A 22,500-nucleotide genomic window follows, 5' to 3' on the forward strand; every position below is an offset into this window, starting at 1 on the left:
GGGGCGGACGGACGTACGGACGTACGTACGTACGTACGTACGTTGTACATACGGACGGTTAATAATAATAATAATAATAATAATAATAATAATAATAATATTAATAATAACTTTATTACTTTCCAAATTCTGGCTTTTCAAAGTAATTACAATATTCAATAAAATATCTAAAACTATAGAACAATGAGAAATGACTAAATATTTGAAATTCTTAAAGTAATTACAATATTCAATAAAATATTTAAAACTATAAAACAGTAAGAAATGATTAGAATCATATTTATAGAACAAATTTGACAAGAAATTTGATATATGTTAAAATTATTGAAAGCTTCTAAAATTCTCTTTGTAAATGACGCATTAGTTCCTTTTTGAATAATGCAATGTTTGTCATCTCAGTGAGACTTCCAGGTAGGTTATTCCACAGAGAAACCGCTCGATAATAGAAGGTTCTTTGGCCTGCGGCCGTTCTGTATCCTGGGATGTCCATCTTATTCTTATTCCGTGTGCCTTTATTGTGGATTTCAGAGCTCTTTTTGAACTTTTTGGCAAGGTAGTCAGGGGCCAAACCCCTTAAACACTTAAAAACCAGTATGCAATCCCTGTAGATAAGCATAGATTCCACAGACAACCATTTCAGTTCTTTGAGAACAGGGGTAATGTGGTCAAATTACGTCATGACATCATGACTATAAAAACCAAATTTTCTCGCATCGATGGGTTACCAGTATTTTCTTAGCTATGGTGCTCCGCGCGCGGAGCTCCGCTATGATATGAGCTTGTGACCAATAAGAACAGAGTCTTCACTCACATCTACTGGGTGATTAGGCAGCTCCACGTCTCCCAAGAGCGGCCATTCAGACAGTTCTTTTTGATCAGGACAGCAGCGATTGGACACGGTCAAATCTTCTATTTCAAGAGCATTGTTGATAGGCAAGCCAGGGCCTTCTTCATTTGTTGAGGCAATGTGGAACTTCACCTGCGATAGCTCACAGTCTTGATTGGTATGAGTAAAAGTGTTCAGACTGACTCTTTCAGGGATCCCTTGTAGCTCCAGTTTCCCAGCGATGCGAGAGCTTATCATCGAACTGACGGCAGCTGTGTCTAACAACCCATAGGTACGTAGGGCCTAACCACTCTCAGAAACAACGCGGACTGGAACTACCTTGAGTAAAACAAATTCTCTATGGAAATCAGTAACAGATGCTTTATTTACTGGTAGGCTGGTACTTGGTGATGAACTCTGGTCACTATTTCCTTCCTCTTCCTCAACTGGGCTCGCGGTTGTTGCAGTTAAGTGTAGTAGTGGATGTTGATTTGATGGGTGAGCACAGTCCTGCACATTGCAACCTTCCCTTTCTGGGCACTCCCTTTGTAAATGAGAAGGAGAGAGACAACGATAGCAAAGTGCATTAAACTTGGAGAATCGTCGAAGCCAGTTTACGGTTTTAGCCAAGAAGACAGGACATTTATGTATTTCGTGTGATCCCTTGCAAACCTTGCAGGTGTCTTTGACAGAAGAGTATTTCAATTCTGTAGCCTTCGGTTTGCTAACATCAGTTGCTAAGGTGGTTGCTCGCATAATATCTGTAAATCTGGGTTGAAATGCAGATTTCTTTGAAATGTCAGCTTTAACCTTCACTGAGATACTGTAGCTTCTCCTGTATACTGGATCATTCTCGGTCAAGGATTCTGTACTTATGAAGTAGCTAAAGTCCTTCAAAGTTCGCTTTCTACCGCCAGTCTTGTCACGATACATCGTTGCTGATTTACGCCACTTGGCCTGCAAATGATCTGGTAGATGGTCATATATCTGCTTCAGGTTGGCGGTACAATCTAATTCACAGGAGTCTACAATTGTAGCTCTTTCATTGCATGGCAACAGTTCCCAATTTTATCAGAAAGCGTGAGAAGTGCTTCACTGTCACCTGCCCTTAGCTTTGGTCCCCTTAAAAACCGAAGCTTTCAAAGACTCCACAATCATAGCATTTTGACCAGACCTTTGCCTTAGAACTTGTCATGCTCTATGACAGCCGTTGGGGAGTTCTTGATAGTTCTCAATGATTCTTCGTGCCTTTCCAGTCGTGTAAGCCATTAATTAGTTCATTGTCTCACTTCACTCAAGGACATTTTGCATTCGACTTGATGACCGAAATTAGATCTGAATCGCAAGTACTGTGCTGGATCGCCATCAAATGGAGCTGGTGTGGGAGGTGGTTGGGACATTCGGAGCTCCATTCTTTCCCAGAAAGACGCATGGGCTCCATCATAAATCTTTGAAGAGTTGTAATCTACTCCTTTGAGAATCATATTGTTGACAGTCCATGTGACGTTGTCATCAACGATGTGCTGTGGCGAAGGAATGGGTAATTCAAATTCAGGAACATTAGGGTTGAGGTGGTCCTTCAATTGTTTGTCTGCTGATTGGGCTGGTTGATTTAGCTTCACACCGGCCGCTATTTGACTGTTTAATTCTATGCCCAAGAGGGGAAATCCATTAAACTTAGAGCCTTGCCCACGTTTCCTTCCAATGTGGCAATATGTTCCTGTGTCTGGCTCAATATCAGGGTCATCTGAGCCTAAATACTGCTCATTGTCCTTTTGCACTTCATCTATCATTCAATCGTCTGCCCTACTGTATAAATCTGATGGTCGTCTGCGTACCTTGATATATTGCTGTTTCTACTGTTATTTACCCGGTCATTTTAATTAAAGGCCTCGTTAAATAGATGCGCCTTGAGTCTGGATTTGAATGTTTCTAACGATGGTGACTCACTTATGGGATCTGAGAGTTTGTTCCACATATGTGGTGCAACATAGCTAAACGACCTGTTTCCCTAAGTCTGAAAATGCCGGTAAGTGCATAGTACAGTTCTTTGCTCCCTTATCATGTTGTAATGTTGAGACCGAATTGATAAGAAAAATATAGAAACCGATAAGATGATACAAAACATTAATTAAGAAGATGTGTTGGATGTGTAAGACAGAGCTTGAGGGAAGGTATACGTGTTTTCAATCCTTTTTTTTTCTTTTTCCTTTTTTTTTTTGGGGGGGGGGGAGGGGGGAGGGGGGTTTGATAGCTGCTTTTAAACTAGTTAGAGTTTATATTCAACCTAGTTAAATGGGGATCACCAATTTAACCAAGGTAAAAACCAAGAGAAAATGAGGGGACAGAGAGGGAGGCTCAGGGCGTTGGGCGGGATATGTCATGTCCACGAAATTTATTTTTAAACGAGCGGAAGTCTTTGTTCTAGGCTGGAAGTTTGTCTTCCGAGACGTCCGCGTGCAGTCTTGCCTCGCTCACAAGTTCTTAGTCAAAAGAGAAAAAGGCGGAGCACGTGGAAGGCTGATAACTATTTATTTTTCTTTCGAATATCAGACCGAGGTTCGCCTGCATGCTACCGTCTCGAAAGACAGACTTCCGCGTACTTGGCTTTGGTAAGACAAACAGTTTTTTACTCCAACTTCGTGAAGGTGATATTATATTTTCACGTGAAATGTTATGTTTACGTCATGGCTCTTCAAATCAGTCCCAAATAGTGAATTACCCATCGACCTCTACGTTAGAGCTCAGGTTTTAAACATTTATCACCTATGGGCTGTCGCGTGTGTCGACTCAAAAATGAGGTGCAGGCCAGAGTTTGTGTATGCCAAGAGAAAATTAAGAAGACAGAGAGGGAGTCTCCGAGTCTAGCCCTTGGGATATCTTAGTATCAGTTAAGTTGTTTTGAGATGTCACGAAAACGAGACCGTTTTCCGAGACGTCCGCAAAGAAGAATTAAAAATGGCGTTCCAGGTGGAATTACGGTTTGTTGACGAAAACTACCTTCACAAGTAAGGAAATTGGTACATCTTGACCCCAAAATGGCTTGTTGGATGAAGAAAATGACTCGGAAAGCCAATGCACAATGTCAGATTCATTCGTATGACGTCATGCTTAATAGTTGCGGACGCCTCGGGAAACAGACTTCCGATGTAAAAATAGCATGTGTGAAATTCACATATCCCGGCCAATGACCCTGCACTCCCTTCCTCCTTATGTAAAACGTATGTAAAATGCCTTGTTGTTGTTTGTCTTTATTTTTCAAGTGGTTAGGTTTCCTTGATCTAATTTCCCCATGCCGTTATAGACCGGCCATGTAGTCCCTAGCCAATGGCAGTGACGAGCTCCCTTGCGTAAACAAGGGCGAAACAGTGCCAACACCAGGGTACGAAAGATATGTACATATGCAAGGTACTGCCTAGACCGTAGTGTTCACAAAATAAATACTTTCTAAATATACTCTATTTTTTGTATCAGGGATTGTATGCTGCAGGAAAACAAATTGAAAGTCAAACCAAAAAAAATGCTCCCGCTGATTGCACGGTAAGATCCGAGCTTCCTGCCCTTCCATTCACACTCTTAGCAAAGGCTCAATGAAGACACGCTTGCTACATCAGGGCCTTTTTTTTTTCCGGGGAGGGGACGTTTGATCTCTTCCCGGATCTCGCACTACACATATCCTTGTTTAAGCCGGAAAGCTGTTACCAAGGGATCGACTTAAGAGGAACATCTTTTCAAGCTGATGATCCATCATTTTTTTCGATGGCAAAACGACTGACATGAGCCAGATCCCTAATTGAGTATTCCACATAATTAGTCTATAACAGTAAGAAGAAGAAGACTGCACAAGAAGAGGAAAAAGAAGAAGCAACGTATATTTTCTGATCGTTTGCACCTCAGTGCGTGTACAGAAAGTGACAGATTATCATGAGTCAAACTTAACGGCATGAAGTAACCCGGCTAGAAGGAGGCAAGCAAGTTTTCCACAAATCGCGGAGGCCTTGATATCCGTCGAAATTAGACAGAATCAATGTGCTGGCAACACACGTACATTTCGAAAGGTCTACTGTAATTTATGGTGTTGTTAGTAATATATTGCGCAAAAATGTGTCGCATGCAAATAATCAAAAATGAATTTCATTAGTCTTTCAGGGAAACTCCTGTCCGCATCCAAAGGGTATCGATCAGGGAACTCTCCATGCTTACTCCAGCCTGGATTATTTGCGAGAAGGTACCTCAAATTGTGGAATCTACAAACTGTTCAACTCCGATCCCTTGGTAACAGCTTTCCGGCTTATTGCGATTTTCAGTCAGAACCCGGATCTGCTTGGACCTTGGTGATGTCTTGGAGCCATACACGTCCCAGCCTTGCCCCATTTCGTAATACTCCATTCAAGATTGACTCACCGGTAAACGAGAACGCACAGAACTGGAAACTGTACCGCCTGAGTTTGGCACGAATGAGATCCCTGCAGAGTCTCTCCACTCACTGGCGATCAACATGCGGTTTCCCGATCCACAGCGTCGATTTCATGGATTACGTTTGAGGAAGCAATGCAGGAAAGTAGAATTTATCAACATCCGTGGTCACCTTACTGCACGTTTCTGGCAGGAAGTTGGCAGATGGTCCTTGCATATTTACAGTTCGGCTACTGGCTGTCAGTTTAATCCTTCCTCCGGTTCGGTGTCAGCCGAGGACAATTTCGGTCTACATGACCACACCAACCCCAAGTTCTGATGCACTGACAACGCAGTGGTGGTTTGGAGGTCATCTGTGAGAAGTACTACTTCACGTAGACGTGCAAACAGTAGAAATTCACGATAACGCAGCTAATGAGTCGGTCCCTTTAGAGTTTCGACTTTCCCCCTGAAATGCACGTGCCTTTCACTTTGTCTCTCTCAGGGGTCAGAAAATTTTTCAATTCCTTATGCTTGTTGGTGGTCAGTCTGGGAATATTGAAGGTTAGATTTGATTGAAGGTTAACTTAGTTGGATTATGAATAAGGTGCGTAATAAGAATCTTTTGTGGAAACAATGCCGTGTCTTTTTGTGACTCCGCACATTAAATACCGGGAAAAAAATTGGGAGACTGAGTCGTAAACCGAAAGCCTACTGGAGCCCATGAGTCCTAGCCTCCTGCGCAGACATTCTTGTGACTCGTCACGCAATTTGCGTCGGAGTCGGAGCTTTCCTATGCGGTATATCGTTGAGTCAACCTTAACGCATATTTTTCAATTTTTAGAACTAACCCTTCCGCAGGAGACTCACATCTACATCAATTTACATCAATTGTTTGCACAATTTGCATACTTGGCTTGTGTTATTTTTGTCTTCGTTTGACAATAACTTTATTCTTATTGGCCAATCTAAACAGTCCATGCAGAGCCGAAGAACTCGTGTCGTTCTGAAAATTTAAAAATACGCGCAATGCTTGAATCATAGGGTTGGTATGGCAAGCTCCTGAAACCTATTAAAATCCTTACGGCTGGCTGTGGCGCGAAAAGAATGGTGTCGCGCTTGAGTTGGCATGACGCGTGCATCTTCCTAACTTGAAGGAACCATTGATTTAAAAGGTTTTTGTTACTAGTTTTAATAATTTGATTTGTCTGCACTAGCAAAGTATTTACCAGTTTCAGATCAGGAGCCAATGTGCTCCTGTTTCAGTTTCATTGTCGGGAAATTTTTCTCTAAATAGGCAAGGAAATGGTGGCAAAGCAAAAGTTGCAGAAATTCAGTTGCACTTATTAATTGAGTTCTTAAAGGGAATCTCCATGACAACCAAAAAAGCTATGAACTACAGGAAAGAATATGCTGAAATTGCAGTGAGGAATTTGCATAATGACTATAACAAATGTTAGACACTGACTTATTTGAACGTCAAACGACGTTCTCAAAAACCTTGGTAAAGACGTTTCGACCCTTCGAAGACCTTCGGTCATCCTCGGTTTGAATTTGACAAAAAAGCGACAGCTTCTTTCAACGGTTCATATTTGCGTATGTGCGTAACTACTAGCCTGAGTACACTTGATCTCTGCGCGAGACGAGGAACATTATGCAAGTGAAACATAAATGTCAGGAATTTCTATATGTTCATTCCCCGCATTCTGGTCTCCCTTTGAATGCCAAGCCTCCAGGAAAAGTCTCTTGTGATAGTCAACTGCCTTGTCAACTATAGTGGCGTGGTCAAAGTCCATATTATGGCCACATTGGTTTGCGTGTTGCGCAATTTTAGAATTGCCGTCGCAAACACGGACAGCTCGTCTATGTTCACTAAGCCTTGTGGCAAGAGCTCTATCCGTTTGGCCATAATATGCGAAATCGCAATCAAGGCAGTTTACTTTGTATACAATACATCGAGACTGAAACAGGGTTGGTTTGTCCTTTGGTCTTGAAAAGATTGTGCCTAAAGTGCTGAGTGGTTTAAAACCAACTTTGACTCCGTTGTTGCGTAGCACTCTCGACACTCTTTCTGTTACGCCTTTCACGTAGGGTAGGACAACAAATGGTGTTGTTACTTCATTTGTAGTGTTGTTAGTGTTGGAGTCGCGATGCCTGGCTTTGCGTGCGGAGTCACACTTCTTGATAAATTGCAAGGGATAGTTGTTGTTCATCAAGACTTTCATAACATGTTGCTTTTCTTTGCGTTTCCCTCTATTTGTTGATGGGATTTTCTCCGCTCTATCAAGGAGTGTATTAACTACTGATCTTTTGTGTTGAGCTGGAGATGAGAGTAGAAATCAAGATATTTATCAGTGTGTGTCGGCTTTCGGTACACGTTGACCTGTATGCGACCGTTTGCTCTAACTGTTGTTGTGTCTAAAAAGGAGAGACCGTTGTCGCTTTCAACCTCACTAGTAAATTGTATGTGTGGGTTAATAGAGTTGAGGAGGGCATGGAACTCCTGCACGTACTCCTTTGGCAGACAAACGTGGCTGTCATCGACGTACCCATACCACCATCTTGGAGGGTGGGCGGCCCTGGAAATTGCTCTTTCCTCTACAAACTCCATCACCAGGTTGGCTATGGTTGCACTCAGGCGATCCCATGGCGCAGCCAAACGTTTGATGATAGTGCTCCTTTTCATAAGTAAAATAGCAGTTCCGCAGAACGAACTCTAACAATCGCATTATGTTACCCTTGGAAACATTAGTGCGCTCTATTGGGTTATTATCGCTGTCTAATCTTTCACGGGTACCCTGCAGAGCTAATTCCACCGGGATAGACGTGAATAGAGAAACAACATCGAAGGAAACCATGATTTCATCCTCGGTAATTGGTTGGATAATAACAGCGATAATAACCTAATAGAGCGCATTAATGTTTCCAAGGGTAACATAATGCGATTGTTAGAGTTCGTTCTGCGGAACAGCTATTTTACTTATGAAAAGGAGCACTATCATCAAACGTTTGGCTGCGCCATGGGCTCGCCTGTGAGTGCAACCATAGCCAACCTGGTGATGGAGTTTGTAGAGGAAAGAGCAATTTCCACGGCCCGCTCACCCTCCAAGATGGTGGTATAGGTACGTCGATGACAGCCACGTTTGCCTGCCAAAGGAGTACGTGCAGGAGTTCCATGCCCACCTCAACTCTATTAACCCACACATACAATTTACTAGTGAGGTTGAAAGCGACAACGGTCTCTCCTTTTAGACACTACAACAGTTAGAGCAAACGGTCGCATACAGGTCAACGTGTACCGAAAGCCGACACACACTGATAAATATCTTGATTTCTACTCTCATCATCCAGCTCAACACAAAAGATCAGTAGTTAATACACTCCTTGATAGAGCGGAGAAAATCCCGTCAACAAATAGAGGGAAACGCAAAGAAAAGCAACATATTATGAAAGTCTTGATGAACAACAACTATCCCTTGCAATTTACCAAGAAATGTGACTCGGCACGCAAAGTCAGGCATCGCGACTCCAGCGCTAACAACACTACAAATGAAGTAACAACACCATTTGTTGTCCTACCCTACGCGAAAGGCGTAACAGAAAGAGTGTCGAGAAAGAGTGTCGAGAGTGGGGTGCAGGGATGGCGCAGTGGTGAGAGCACTCGCCTCCCACCAATGTGGCCCGGGTTCGATTCCAGGACTCGGGGTCATATGTGGGTTGAGTTTGTTGGTTCTCTACTCTGCACCGAGAGGTTTTCTCCGGGTACTCCGGTTTCCCCTCTCCTCAAAAACGAACAATTGACTTGATTTACTTTCATTGTTCATTTCAGTTTACAGTGTCCCCAATTAGCGCTCCAGCCCTAGAACGACTAGACACTTAAATAAAGTTCCTTTCCTTTCCTTTCCTTTCCTTTCCTTGCTACGCAACAACGGAATCAAAGTTGGTTTTAAACCACTCAGCACTTTAGGCACAATCTTTTCAAGACCAAAGGACAAACCAACCCTGTTTCAGTCTCGATGTATTGTATACAAAGTAAACTGCCTTGATTTCGATTTCGCATATTATGGCCAAACTGATAGAGCTCTTGCCACAAGGCTTAGTGAACATAGACGAGCTGTCCGTGTTTGCGACGGCAATTCTAAAATTGCGCAACACGCAAACCAATGTGGCCATAATATGGACTTTGACCACGCCACTATAGTTGACAAGGCAGTTGACTATCACAAGAGACTTTTCCTGGAGGCTTGGCATTCAAAGAGAGACCAGAATGCGGGGAATGAACATATAGAAATTCCTGACATTTATGTTTCACTTGCATAATGTTCCTCGTCTCGCGCAGAGATCAAGTGTACTCAGGCTTGTAGTTACGCACATACGCAAATATGAACCGTTGTAAGAAGCTGTCGCTTTTTTGTCAAATTCAAACCGAGGATGACCGAAGGTCTTCGAAGGGTCGAAACGTCTTTACCAAGGTTTTTGAGAACGTCGTTTGACGTTCAAATAAGTCAGTGTCCAACATTTCTTATAGTCATTATACAGGGAAGAATGTTTACAATCAAATTTGTTTGGAATTTTTACCAAAAATTGATTGTATCTAAAAAAGCGCATCTTAGGATCACTTGTTTTCAAATATTCCGGGCGCCGTACGTTATCTTGAGTAACTGTGACGTGTAACCGTTGCCCTGTTGTTATTGTTATTTGTGTCAAAGCAATTGGTTGGGGATATTTAAATAATAGAGAGCTTAAGCCCTCGCGTTTTTGAGATGCGGACGGCAACCTGAAGAGAATATTCCCCGTGCCAGAACAATGGTGTCTCCCAGATTTTTATACTAATCGTCTGTAATGGAGAAAAGATAGTTGCAACGGTAATGTGAATGTGGTTGTATGAAGACAAATTAAAAGGGAAAACAGCTCACTTTCGGTGTCCGTCTGTGTCTCACAAACGCGCGTGCTTAAGCCCCCTTCTATCCACTTGTCACATCTGAAGGGAAATTCGTGTACTTTACACGCACAAGAATCCGCGGTAGCCCATGCTTCATCTGGATACTGATGTACAGGTGTAAGAATCGTAGCCTATGTTCACTTCTGATAAGTGATTTGCGGCGAACCATATAACGTAAGAGAATGAATTTCATTAAAAGAAGTAGTAAAGGAAAAATCGAAAGCCTGAGTTTGGGCTTCTACATCTCGAGCTACGTTCACTACCTCTATGTTCCGCTTAGAGAAATGCTGCTTCGTAAGATGTCAGACCTCCTTCCTCTCAATTAGACGTTCTCAATAAACAAAAGGGATATACTAACTTATTAAATCAGTTTAACCTCGATCTGAAAAGTCCTACCAATGCATGTTACGTAGGCGTTCCTGTAACCTGTACAGTATGGCTTGCATCTCTAAAATTAAGTTGAAATGAATCATATAATGAACTACGGATATGATATTGGTGGGTTCTAATGTTCCATCATATATGATGAATCGTATATGTCACGTGCTGGAATAACCAAGAGATGTCCGCGAGCAAGGCATAAGTGACAAAAACTACCGAGTAGGATATGAGGCATGCAACAAAAGTGTGACAACAAGCAGGTAATTACTCTTTTTAACTATTATTTAATCAGTTTTACACTGTTGCAATTACTTAGGTTAAAGATTAAGTTAAGCAGTTCGTAAAGCAAAGCAGACTTACTGTCTTTCATGGCCATACAGGTATTGATCTTGATTACTGTAACTTCAAACTCCAGGTTCCAGTGACTGGAAACAACAATTCTTGATTTTCTTGATTCACTGGATTATTTCCACTCACTGGATTTTCTTTGTACACAAACTCTTACTGTGTACTTCATAATGAACTCTGAATACTTTGTGTTCTTCCCTTTACGGCTATCGTCTCTGTGTTCTCTTTCTTTTCTCTGGATATAGAAAGGTCAAATGTTATAGCTCCACCATAGTTATCACAGCTGATTATAGCTTCCTCACAGTACAGCATCCATCCATAGCATAAGTTCAATCACAGCGAGTCACGAGGGTAAGCCCTCGGGCAAATAGGGAGAGAGAGAGTCAGTCTTTCAATTACTTGCGAGCCTGCTTTTATACTTTTACTCTAAGCATCTAGAATTTTCAGTTGCTATTTATAGTGTATTACAAGGTGTACTATTTTTGAAAACTGCTGAGTCACATGGAATATTACAGATTCTACGAAAATTCTAGATATGGCTGGAATTGCATGAAAGATAAATTAAAAGTAATTCTTATCCTCATAACAAATATGATTCATTTCACATATCATTTCATTCATTGACTCATTCATCACGGGAACATTAGAAACCACAAATGACCAGCTCCCAACATCAGTGGCTTCATAGGTCAGCTTCTTAGAGCGTCGCAATGGCATCGCGAGGTCACGAGTTCAAACCCCGTTTGAAAATTTTCAGGTTTATCTACGCTATTTCTCAAATTGCGTTCATAACTGCGAGGATCAAAGCTTGATTTCATATACGCATTTCAATATATGATTCATTTCATATGTATTCTCCATTACCTCACCGCAATGTCATGATTTAACAAAGATTTTTTCCAGTGTCGTGGGGCTCCATGATTGATCGGGAAAGGAGATGTGATTAAACGCAAAAGAACTAAAATTTGCAATTTGTCAATGAGTGAAGCACGAAATCCACACAATACAGTCACAAAACGAGACAGGTCATGAGGTTTTTTATTTTTTTTAATTTACTTGGCAATTTCTTCATATCTCATCTCGGTTATGATCTAACATCATAATTTATGTGTTATGTGTATGATCTATCATTATGTTTTCTCCAATTCCATGGCTAGGGCAAATTTTTATATGGCTTGTTTCGTATTATTATATAGTAAACTATGCTTGTTCCTAATTATTACTATTGTTTAAATTTCCTTGACATTAAAAATATTTAGCGCTAAGTTATACCTAGTTCATTAGTCATTGTAACGTTTATATCTTGTACTTCTTGTAATTTTAGCATTTATATTTTTGTAATTTCTACACTGCATGTCTGAAAACCAGCTTGCTGAGCCATTTACCGTGTATTGAATAAAGTTGATGGATTGATTGATTGATATGTGTTCTACTTCTTGTATCACTGAGCCCTCCCCCTCCCCCCCTCCCGACTGTGGGTTACTGAACTGTCTCTCACAGATGACCTCCAAACCACCACTGTGCAGTCGACGCATCATTCTCGGAACAGCGGAACGCCGGATTGCTGGCCCAATAACCACCAAAGTTGTCTTCACTTGATACAGAGCCAGCAGACGGTTTAAACTGAAAATTATTTGGAGTGCTAATGTGCAGTAACCAAGAATTAGTTTTCTGCCAGAAACTTACTGTGACGTGCATGCCAACATGCCCCCGAATGTTACCGAATTCTACTTTTTTGCACTCGCAACTTCCGAGAAAATCTACGATGTTAAAGTCCTTAAAGTTTCCACGAACATAATCGCGATAATCGACGCCGTGGATTGGGAAACTGCATGTTGCTCGCCAGTGGGTGGAGTGACTCTTCAAGGATCTCATTAGCGCCAAACTCAGGCGATATAGATTCCAATTTTGCGCGTTCTCGTTCACTGGTGCGTCAAACTTGAATGGAGTGTTTCGAAATGGGACAAGGCCGCGACGTGAATGGCTCCAAGACATCACTAAGGTCCAAGCAGATCCGAGTTCTGACTGAAAATCGCAATATGCCGGAAAGCTGTTACCGCTGGAGTCGAAGAGCTTGTAGATTCCACACTTAGAAACGCCATGCCTCAGGTAATCCAGGCAGGAGTGAGGATGGAAAAAAGAAAAATTTTATGATGAGGAGAACTGCTACCCTAACAAAAAAGTAATAATTTCAATTTCATTCCATATCCTTGTACACAGACAGAGAGACATTTTCATTTATCCGTTTAGTTTGTTAGAAATTTGTTAGTTTTGCAATATCTGCGATTCTTGTTCTATCAGAAATTTTGGCTTTGCAGACGAAGTCCTTGCAACTTTTTAGCAACCTCTTTCTTAGCACATGTTTTTTAACGCTTTGGACTGTGGACAGAAGTGATCTATCAAGACACTTCTGTTTGCGTATGACAAGCGAATCATGGGAATCTTGCACATCAATGGGCCCTTTACATTGATCCAAAGTTTCCAGATATTTTGGTTCGAAGTCAAATGAGACAAATCCATTTCGGTTTAGTTTGTGGTAATCCCTTATATTGGACCACTTCAACCGGTTCCAAAGTTCCTTTTTATTTGACCAACTTGTTGTTCCCACAGGCTGATCCTCACATGAAGCTCGCATGAGTCTCTTTGATTTGCGCGAGATTAATGCAAACGAGCAACTGAATCAGTAACTTGGCTCGATTTGTACCGTTTTCATACGGCCCGTTAATACGGAGAAAAGTGGTTTCGGGAGAGAGGGTCACCCTCCCAGCCGAGGCAACTTTAGCGAGCGTTTATATGACAAAAGAACTGACCCTTTCAACCGAGTCAAGTGCTGTCCGTCATAGTTTTGATTATAAAGAGATTGGGAAGACAGCACTCGCACATGCTGTCATTAGGGAGCTTTAGCAGGAACGACGAGGACGGCTAAGACTACACCATGAAACAATAGCCTTAAGCCCTGGTCAATCTATCGTAAGAAGATAGATTCAACGCTCCAACTTTGCTCGAACCAACAATTCTGCTCGACGCAACCATGTTGCAGTGTTTTGCCGCTCTTCCAACAAAAAGTTGTGCCTTTGGTCGAGACAAGTCCGCGCTGCTATCCAGTCACGAATCGCTATCTTATCTTACAGCCCAGGCTTCAAGCATCATTTTCAAGAAACTTGGCGGACAAGGACGAAAAGGGGGTCGAGGCTATTGATGAAATATCACAAACCTTGAACAGCGAGAATGAAGTAAGGCCAAAAACCATTTTCACAAAATGGCAACCACCTTTACATTCTTTTTAAAACAAATATTCTTGTGAAATTTGCGCGTCGTAGCGAGGCGGGTCACCCCTCTAGCCGAGCCAACGTTTTTTTTTCTCGTGTAAACGGATCGCCGTGTGTTGTAAGGAAACTGATGTAGGAAAAGATGGCTCGCTCAGGGTAGCTTGGGTAGGCGGGTGACCCTTCTATCCGGAACAACTTTTCTCCATATAAAGGGGGCTTTAGGGGACATTAAAAAAACCGTAACTTTTGTTTATTTAAAAGAGAGCTTTCATTCTAATTGGTAGTGGGAACTGCCACCTTGCCAAGATTCCACGTGAAAGCGAGCCTCTGCTCATTGTGGTCAGTTTTATGATTTTTTTTTTTTTTTCGTTTGCTCATCAATTTCTCCCTCTTGGTATCATTTACTTTATTTCAAATTTCTTTATGTGTTACGAAGTTTTTTTTAATGTCCCTGAAGTTGTTTTGTGCCGTCGCGGGGTGTTTGACTATTTCAGGAAGCAAAGAAAGGTAAGGGGGAGAAAGAGAGAGGACTATAGGCACTGTGGCAAAGAACAATGAATAATCTCTGCCTCGTATGCGACGTCACACTCATACCGATAAATACGATTATACTGCAATCTAAGGCCAAATTAACCTCTCCGAGTCTGGGTCTGTAGTATAAGATATCTCATCTTTCTTCAGCTCGTCTATGTTATGTTATTGTGCCCTGTGGTTGCGCGGTAATGTCAGCGAACCCCGCGCTTGCGCACAGCTTGAACAGGACGCACACGTCGAAGTGTGAAAGCCTAAAGCTTGACACCAGTATTAAAGGATTTGTTATGGACCCATTCAATATCTTTACAGTCTAAAAATAAGCTATGGATCGGTGCTTGAAAGAAAGTTACTGGTAGTTTTAGTGCTAATGATTTGAAATTTTGGTAAACATAACAGGATATATAACGTAGGAAAAAAGATGAAATCAATGAGACAACACAGGAAAAATGCGATGGGAACGTACTATTAAAGATTTCTGATTCCGGTAAATTCCGATACTTTGGAGTGTTACCGTGCATCCTGCAGATGGTGTTTGGCCCGTTTGATTTCCAATCACGTTTCCTACAATAGACAAACCCCAAAAACAAAAATATTATTTGTTAATTTTGTGTCCAACAAGACGCTTAGTTAAGTGTTGATTTGGGATACATGTACCTTGTTGCTCTGAAGTTCAAAAATTTTGTGGTTGATAGCATACCACCTAGCAAGCATAAACGCGGAATTCATTTATTAAATATTGTGTGCTTACTGAATTCATTGACTTCTCTTGGCCGCATTGCACCGTGCAGAGTTCACAGGAATCTGTTCAAAGACCGATGCTGTGCGTCTTTTGAAATGTGTCTACCCACAGGTGGCCGAAATGTGTTGTGTTTTGAATTTAGAGAGCTCGTATGGCGACTTTTAGTCGATACAAATCAGAAGACTTCATAAACGAAATAATCATTAATGTTGCACTCACCTGTCTGTTGTCTCTTTGTGATCGTTCTTTGGTAACTTGGTGCCATTCTGTCCTCGATTTCGAGGAATATGCTCAACCGAAGACCTATCTCCAAAAGAGAGAGAAGGTAGCTAGGAAACGCTCGCCAGTCGATCGGAAAAGCGAACCGAGAAATCGAGCCAAAAATGTGGCCAAAATCCTTCAATCCGCCTGAAACTCGGCCAGCCACATGTTCGAAGATTCTATTGAACATAATCTCTCTGTCCACTTTGCGAAGGGAAATTTGCCACAAAATTTCAATTTTGCCTTCTGTCAACATTCCTGTGACGATCAGCCGTGCACCCAGATAGTCAGCTGGTGACAAATCACCGCTCCCTTAGAAAAATCTTTCCCTCCACCCCTTCCCGGACGTGATAAAATTCTTTGGATGAAACTTCACGCTCCTCAAGTCCGGAGTGGGGTGGAACGAAAGATTTGTACTATAAAGGGAGCGGAAGGCAACTGACCGGTCAAAATGAACTCTACAGTAAGGTGACCGGGGTTTCTAACAAGGCGAACAGAAGGACAATTATGCCATAAGATGCTTCAGCCATTTGAGTAGGAGCGAAAGTATAAGAAATGGGATTTCAATGACACAAGCAGCTTAAAAATCTCCCGCTAGTGCAAAACGCTTTAATAACAAGGGCCAGGAGCCCTATGATGTGCTAAGTTTACCAGTTGTTTATTCCGCCATGAGAAATACCAATTGGTATAATGTCCATCCGCCTTCTGATCCTTCTCTTACTTGTACGAAAAACTTCCACTTGCAACAACCCTAAAGTTTTTTTCCAATTTTATTCTGCGCCAGTGAAAAGTCTCCTGCTTGGAATTGATGTGATTAAGGCTTGGGCTGGGGTTAATAAAGGATATGTTCTTGTGAGCCAAGAATTGACTTTCTCTCTAAACGTTCTTTCATCTTTTATGACCTACGAAAAGGTCATAATTTTTGCGGTGTTATGAGATTTTGCGGTTAAGGCTGTGATCCGTGATCTTTTCTTTAAAATATCCCTGAACTCCAATGGTCGCTCGTGATGGACCAGTGCATCGCTGAACCGGCATTGGGTCGGCTGTAATAATTACTGAGAACAGCTCTTGTCAAATCACAATGTCGACAACATGCCAAGAGTAAGCCAAGACTAAAATCCTAGTTTTCACAGCTCTTGAGAATCATAACTGTAACCAAACAAATTAACACTAAATTTGGATTTCCGGAATTTTTGTTGAGGAAGTGGTAAGACAAACGATAATACACAAATATCATTGTACTTCACCAAGTTGAGCAACCACAACTTATATCACGAATAACGGAGGCTCGAACCAGTTTCAACGCTTCCAAGTGACGCTCTTATTAGAAGGATCGGTACCACAACGTTGTATCATCTACTGGTAATATTGTAGTACCAAATGAAACACGGATTATTGTTGAACAAGATACAGTCATTATTTTGACGTAATATGTCACCGTGGCAACGGGCACGCCCTGTAAAAACTCCCTTTATTTAGTCTTTTGTTGCTTATATTTCAAAAACGAAATCGGCGACCCCCAATTTTTTTTATTTCTAAAAGGTATTCAGAAGGGCATGATGAAACTTTCTGCAAAGTTTTAAAAAAATTCTGGTTGGTGGATTCAGAGCCACCTTAATTTTGTGATTTTTTAAAATACATCTCTGAATCCTCTGAAAGATTTTTTGTAAACTTTGCCGAAAGTTTCATCGTAACCTTCTTATCACCTCTCACCAATAAAAAAAGGGGAGCGGGGCACTGAGTTCGTTTTTGAAATATGAGCAACTAAATCCAAAATATAGGGTGTCTTTGCTGGGCTTTCCCGTTGCCAAGGTACCTTATTACATCACAATAATGATCACATCTTGTTTGAAAATAATCGGTGTTGCATATGGTACCATAACATTGCTGTTACGTGATACATTGTTGTAGCGTTATTGGATCTAAACAGAGAGTATTTTAAGTGTTGAAACCCTTTCGAGCCTCCTCAAGTAAGATTGTTTCGGTGCGTATTCAATTCCACTGCAAAATGCAACCTCGCAATACTCTTCTTTGCTATTGATAAAGGCATCTAAGTTATGAGCTGAGGCTCAAAATTATTATTATTATTATAGAATGCAGTATAAACGTTCGTATGCTAGCTTAGCACTTAGCTCAATAGGGCGCAATTGCGTAACCTAAAGGCTGTAAAAATAACCTGAATATATCTAAAAAGTTCGTATCTACATATATCGATCTCTATATAAGCGAATTAAAAGGTTAACTTCGATTCTTAAAAAGGTAGAAATGTGAAATGAATCTCTTCAGACCTATTAAAACAATAATATTACAGCATCTAAGACGATCCTAAATAATTGTTCTGTTGTCTCTGACCGGAGTTAGTATCTGCTTATGTTAACACTTTGAAAGATCTCGCAATGTGCAGACTTTCAGACAAAACGACCTTCTGCATTTTCAACAAAACTTCTTTGCCCCTTTTAACTCCTACAAGACTTCGGATGGTGTTCACCAGTTCCTCACTGTATCCTCCTAACACGTCCATTACGATGTTAAACTGTTTCACTTGATATCCAGGAAACTGCCTCTTCAATTCCAGTCGCAATGGGGCATACTTTTCCGTCTTCTCGCAGCTCTTGATCTCCCTGTTATTCATCCAAGGACAGCTCATCTCCAGCAAGATGACAGATTTTGCTGTGCTATCCACTATTCGGGCGTCAATTCTGTTAGCTCTCACCGTCACATGATCTGCATAAACAGGGACATCCCAGAAGGCTTGCGCTCGGTCATTTTGATAGACAGGTTTAGGCTCGCTCAGTGAATACCATGGCGGTACACTGTCCATTAGGTCTAGGCTGTACAACATCTCAAAAAAAATTACTTTCAACACCGCATTATGCCGTTGCAGATATTTGGACTGCGCAAGCGCAGAGCAACCAGCTAATACGTGGGCCACCGTCTCAGCTGCCTTGCCGCATAAACGGCACATAATCTGGTTTGACCCCGTTCTTGTCTTCTTACTCTGGTACACTCGGGTGGGAAGTAACTGTTGGTACAGCTCAAACACGCCAGCGATAACATATGTCGGGCATGTCCTCCATTGCCACAGCCAACTAAAGCTATGGAATTGTCGGACATCCCCTGTACCAGAGCCTTCTTGTTCTTCTTCCCATCGAGAAGCTATCAACTTTCCCTGCCAAGCTTGGCCTGATACCTGATCTTTCAATTTCTTCTGCTGTGCGCTTCTTAGCTTCTGCTTGATGTTTGACTCTTTCAATACTTCACCTTCCTCCGTGCAGCACATTGGGGTAGGGTATGTAAGAGATAGCTCTAATCCAAGATCTCTACTAAACTTTGTCGCCTCCTTGATGAGTGAGCTATGGCCTAGCACACCTGAACGTTCTTCGAACTTCCGAACAAGCTCCATTGTCGGATCAGTGTTCTTGAACAGTTTAAGTGCGCCTTTGATCTTGATGGCCTTATACTCCTCCTCCACCGATCTCAGGCCTCGCCCGCCCTGATCCCGCGATAGATATCACAATGCGGTTGAACCCAAAGGATGTTTACCACCATTGCTGACTACGATCTTGCGTGCTTCTCGGTCGATTTGTTGAAGGTCAGTGATTGGCAGGTGCTGGGTCCACATTAAATAACTCAGAACAGGCAGGGCATACTGGTTTGAAGCTACCACTCGATGGTAATCTGAAAGAGGGCTGGACCATATAACAGAGAGTCTCTTTAAATACTCCTCTGAGGCAACCTTAAAGGCCAATTGATCTTCTTGTCTCGATGTTTCCAGTACTCCAAGAAATTTGTACTGCTTGCCTTCTTTCAAACACTGTATGACTGATGACTCATCAAACTTAACTCCTTCCGCATCTTCCACTTTTACACCCCTCTTAACATGCACGACTGAGCACTTCTTAGGGTTCCACTGAAGCCCTATGTCTTGCATCTTACCTCTGGTTGATCTAAGGACGGTATTCAACTTCTTCTCCGACGCTGCATAGATCTTAAGATCGTCAATGTAGAGAAGGTCCGTCACCTTAGTGCTCAGTGGCTTAGACAATCTATACCCCTCTGTCGCCTTAAGTGACCATGCGATGGGGTTTAGGCAGATGGTAAAAAGCCTCGGGCATAGCGAGTCTCCTTGGGGAAGATTTGGTTTTATCAACGGAGTTGATTATGTAAATTGGCCACCGTACAGAGATTCTAAAAGCTGACGTTTCGAGCGTTAGCCCTTCGTCAGAGCGAATTCGCTCTGACGAAGGGCTAACGCTCGAAACGTCAGCTTTTAGAATCTCTGTACGGTGGCCAATTTACATTATCAACTCCGTTGATAAAACCAAATTTTTGTATACTACTTCCCCACCGACGCAGCACCACAGTTTCTTTAGAAACTACCCCTTCATTCCTTGGGGAAGACCTCGTTTAAATTGGATAGTCTCTGATATTTCCTTGCCTAACTTTGTTGTGGTGACAATCTTGGTGTTCCAATTGCTGCAAAGCTTGGTAAGCTTGGTAACCACTCTTCCCAACCATCTCGGGAATCGATGTACTTCCATCATTTCGCAGAGCCAATCATGATCAACGGAGTCATATGCCTTGGTGACGTCTACCCACGCCATACTCAGGTTCCTTTTCCCACGATGACAGTCTTGTGTGACCATTTTGTCGATCAACAAATTATCCATTGTGCCACTGCAACCCTTCTTAGCTCCCCTCTGCTCAGCCTCCATTAAACCATGTTCCTCCAGGTGCTGTTGGAACCAACAGACATGCAGTAAACCATTTGTAAATTGTGTTGAGGCATGTTATCGGCCTTTGGTTGTTACTTGAAAATTCTCCCGGTTTGGGGATCAGTGATGTTTTGCCCCCCGCAAACCAACTAGGAAAATCAGTCTGGGCCATCGAAATTGCCTTAAAGCTTGCTGTGACACCATTATGCAACACCTCAGCTTTCTTCCACCAATAATTTGCTAGTTTGTCTGGACCAGGAGCGCTCCAGTTTCTCCTCTTTCCAATGATCTTAACTATTTCATCATCCGTTAGGCCCCATTCCCCCTCATCTGGGGGAGGGACACACCCATGTATTGCTCTCTTGACTTCCTGTAGCCATATCGCTGATTTGTCACCAGTCCCCTCTGTCTCCCATAACTCTTTCCAGTATCCACTTGCCTCGTCAATGTTTTCAAACCTTTGTTTGTTTTCCTCACTTGTTTCGGTGCGGGTCTTATATTTTGGTCGTTCACTTGTTTGATTACCAATGTTCTTTGACATGCAATTAAAACCATCATACACTCTTCCAGGGTCCTCTTGGAATTGCCGGTTCAGCACCCTCGATTCCTCCATAACCTTTTTCTTACAAAAACCTCTCTTCAACTTACGCAATAGCATCTTGTTTTTATCCATGTAACTTACGAGCTCAGGCACCGAGATTTTCCTACATTCCTTTTCTAAAAAGGCCCTGTTCTTACGACCTCTTTTTGTGAGCTTTCGATTTTCTTTTATTCTCTCCATTTCTGCCTTTGCAATTGAGATTTTTTTCCTTGTTTCCATAACTTTTTTCTCATAAACTATCTTCCATTTCGGTGTTGGTTTCCGCGAGTTGTTAGAATGGCCTGGAGTGTTTTTCTTGCATCCTTTTAACAAAAGAAAGGCGACGATCACAGAATACAGAACACAATTCGCGATCCACAAATATTGGAATGGGTCCCCCCCTGGGGGATTATTATTATTATTATTATTATTATTATTATTATTATTATTATTATTATTATTATTATTATCATCTAATAACGTTTTTGTTTTTGCGTTTTCGTGATATTTTGAGTTGTCTCTACAAGTGATGCTGTTGAACAACCGATTAAAATTAAATCCCTAATTTCTTGCCAGAACTCATGTGTTGAGCCGATATCTCAAAATCCTTGTTGTTGCCAAGAAACAAGCTTTAAATTCCAGCTAACTCTCAAGCAAATCTGCTTGACATCATACTTCAAGATTTGAAATCTTTCCTTCCTCTCTATCTGTTTTCTTTCGTTCTGAAATCCAGCCGACACGCAACGTCTTCGATTTAGCATTTTATTTGTCTTTTTCATGCATTACTTTTTACTGGTCCTAAAGAGTCTTTACCATTTGATTGCGAGGATGTGGCCAGGACAGACTATATCTTTGAAAGACCTGTTTATCTGGACTACGAAAGACATTACTTAAGCAGTAAAAAAAAAAAAAAAAAAAAGGATGTTTGGCAGATTCTGGCTTGAGCTGGATTCGAACCAATGATTTAAAATCTTAACGAATTGGATGTTCTCCACCTTGTGGAGGCATGCCATGTCACTAATGCTGTGCGCCCAGAAGATATTACTGAAATAGTGCAGTTCATGACTATAGAGAAGTTCATGGGCTTCTGACCATACAAATCTATAGTAGATGGTAACTGATGGAATTTGACCGTCATTTCGAGTCTTTTTTTGCTGCTAAAACCCTTTTTATCAAGTGAAGGCGTGGGTATCGAGGTTATGAACACAATTCTAGCAATTGCGTAGAGAAGACTGAAAAATTCAGGACGCTCTAACCAACTGATCTATGAAGCCTCTGATGTTGGAAGCTGTTCATTTGTGGGTTCCGATGGCCCCGTGATGAATGAATCAACGAAGGATGTGATATATGAAATGAATCATACATTGAACTGTGGATATGTAATCAAGTGAAGCTATGATTCTCGCAGTTATGAACTCAATTTTAGCAATTGCGTAGAGAAGACTGAAAAAGTTAGAACTTAACAGGATTTCAACCCGTGACCTCGCTACCCGTGCAAAAAACCACTTTT

The 22,500-nt window shown here is 41.7% G+C and overlaps 3 protein-coding genes and 1 pseudogene across 3 annotated transcripts; 1 reads left to right on the plus strand and 3 right to left on the minus strand.

Moving 5' to 3' along the window:
* The first annotated feature begins 2,849 nt into the window (after positions 1–2,849).
* Positions 2,850–5,561, plus strand: LOC138025303 (uncharacterized; annotated as a pseudogene).
* Positions 5,562–6,873: 1,312 nt separating this feature from the next.
* Positions 6,874–7,434, minus strand: LOC138025304 (uncharacterized). Its single transcript, XM_068872538.1, has one exon. The coding sequence runs from the start codon at positions 7,432–7,434 to the stop codon at positions 6,874–6,876; it is 561 nt and encodes a 186-aa protein (XP_068728639.1).
* A 4,952-nt stretch (positions 7,435–12,386) lies between these two features.
* LOC138025305 (uncharacterized) lies at positions 12,387–13,013 on the minus strand (the record flags this gene model as incomplete). The annotated part of the gene is made up of 1 exon (XM_068872539.1): positions 12,387–13,013. A coding segment is annotated over one exon (627 nt), but the record flags the coding sequence as incomplete, so codon positions are not given.
* A 5,050-nt stretch (positions 13,014–18,063) lies between these two features.
* On the minus strand, positions 18,064–19,098 carry LOC138025306 (uncharacterized). Its single transcript, XM_068872540.1, has one exon. The coding sequence runs from the start codon at positions 19,096–19,098 to the stop codon at positions 18,064–18,066; it is 1,035 nt and encodes a 344-aa protein (XP_068728641.1).
* Between the last annotated feature and the right edge of the window lie 3,402 nt (positions 19,099–22,500).

This window comes from Montipora capricornis, chromosome 12 (assembly GCF_036669925.1).
Source record: "Montipora capricornis isolate CH-2021 chromosome 12, ASM3666992v2, whole genome shotgun sequence".
Lineage (NCBI taxonomy): Eukaryota > Metazoa > Cnidaria > Anthozoa > Scleractinia > Acroporidae > Montipora > Montipora capricornis.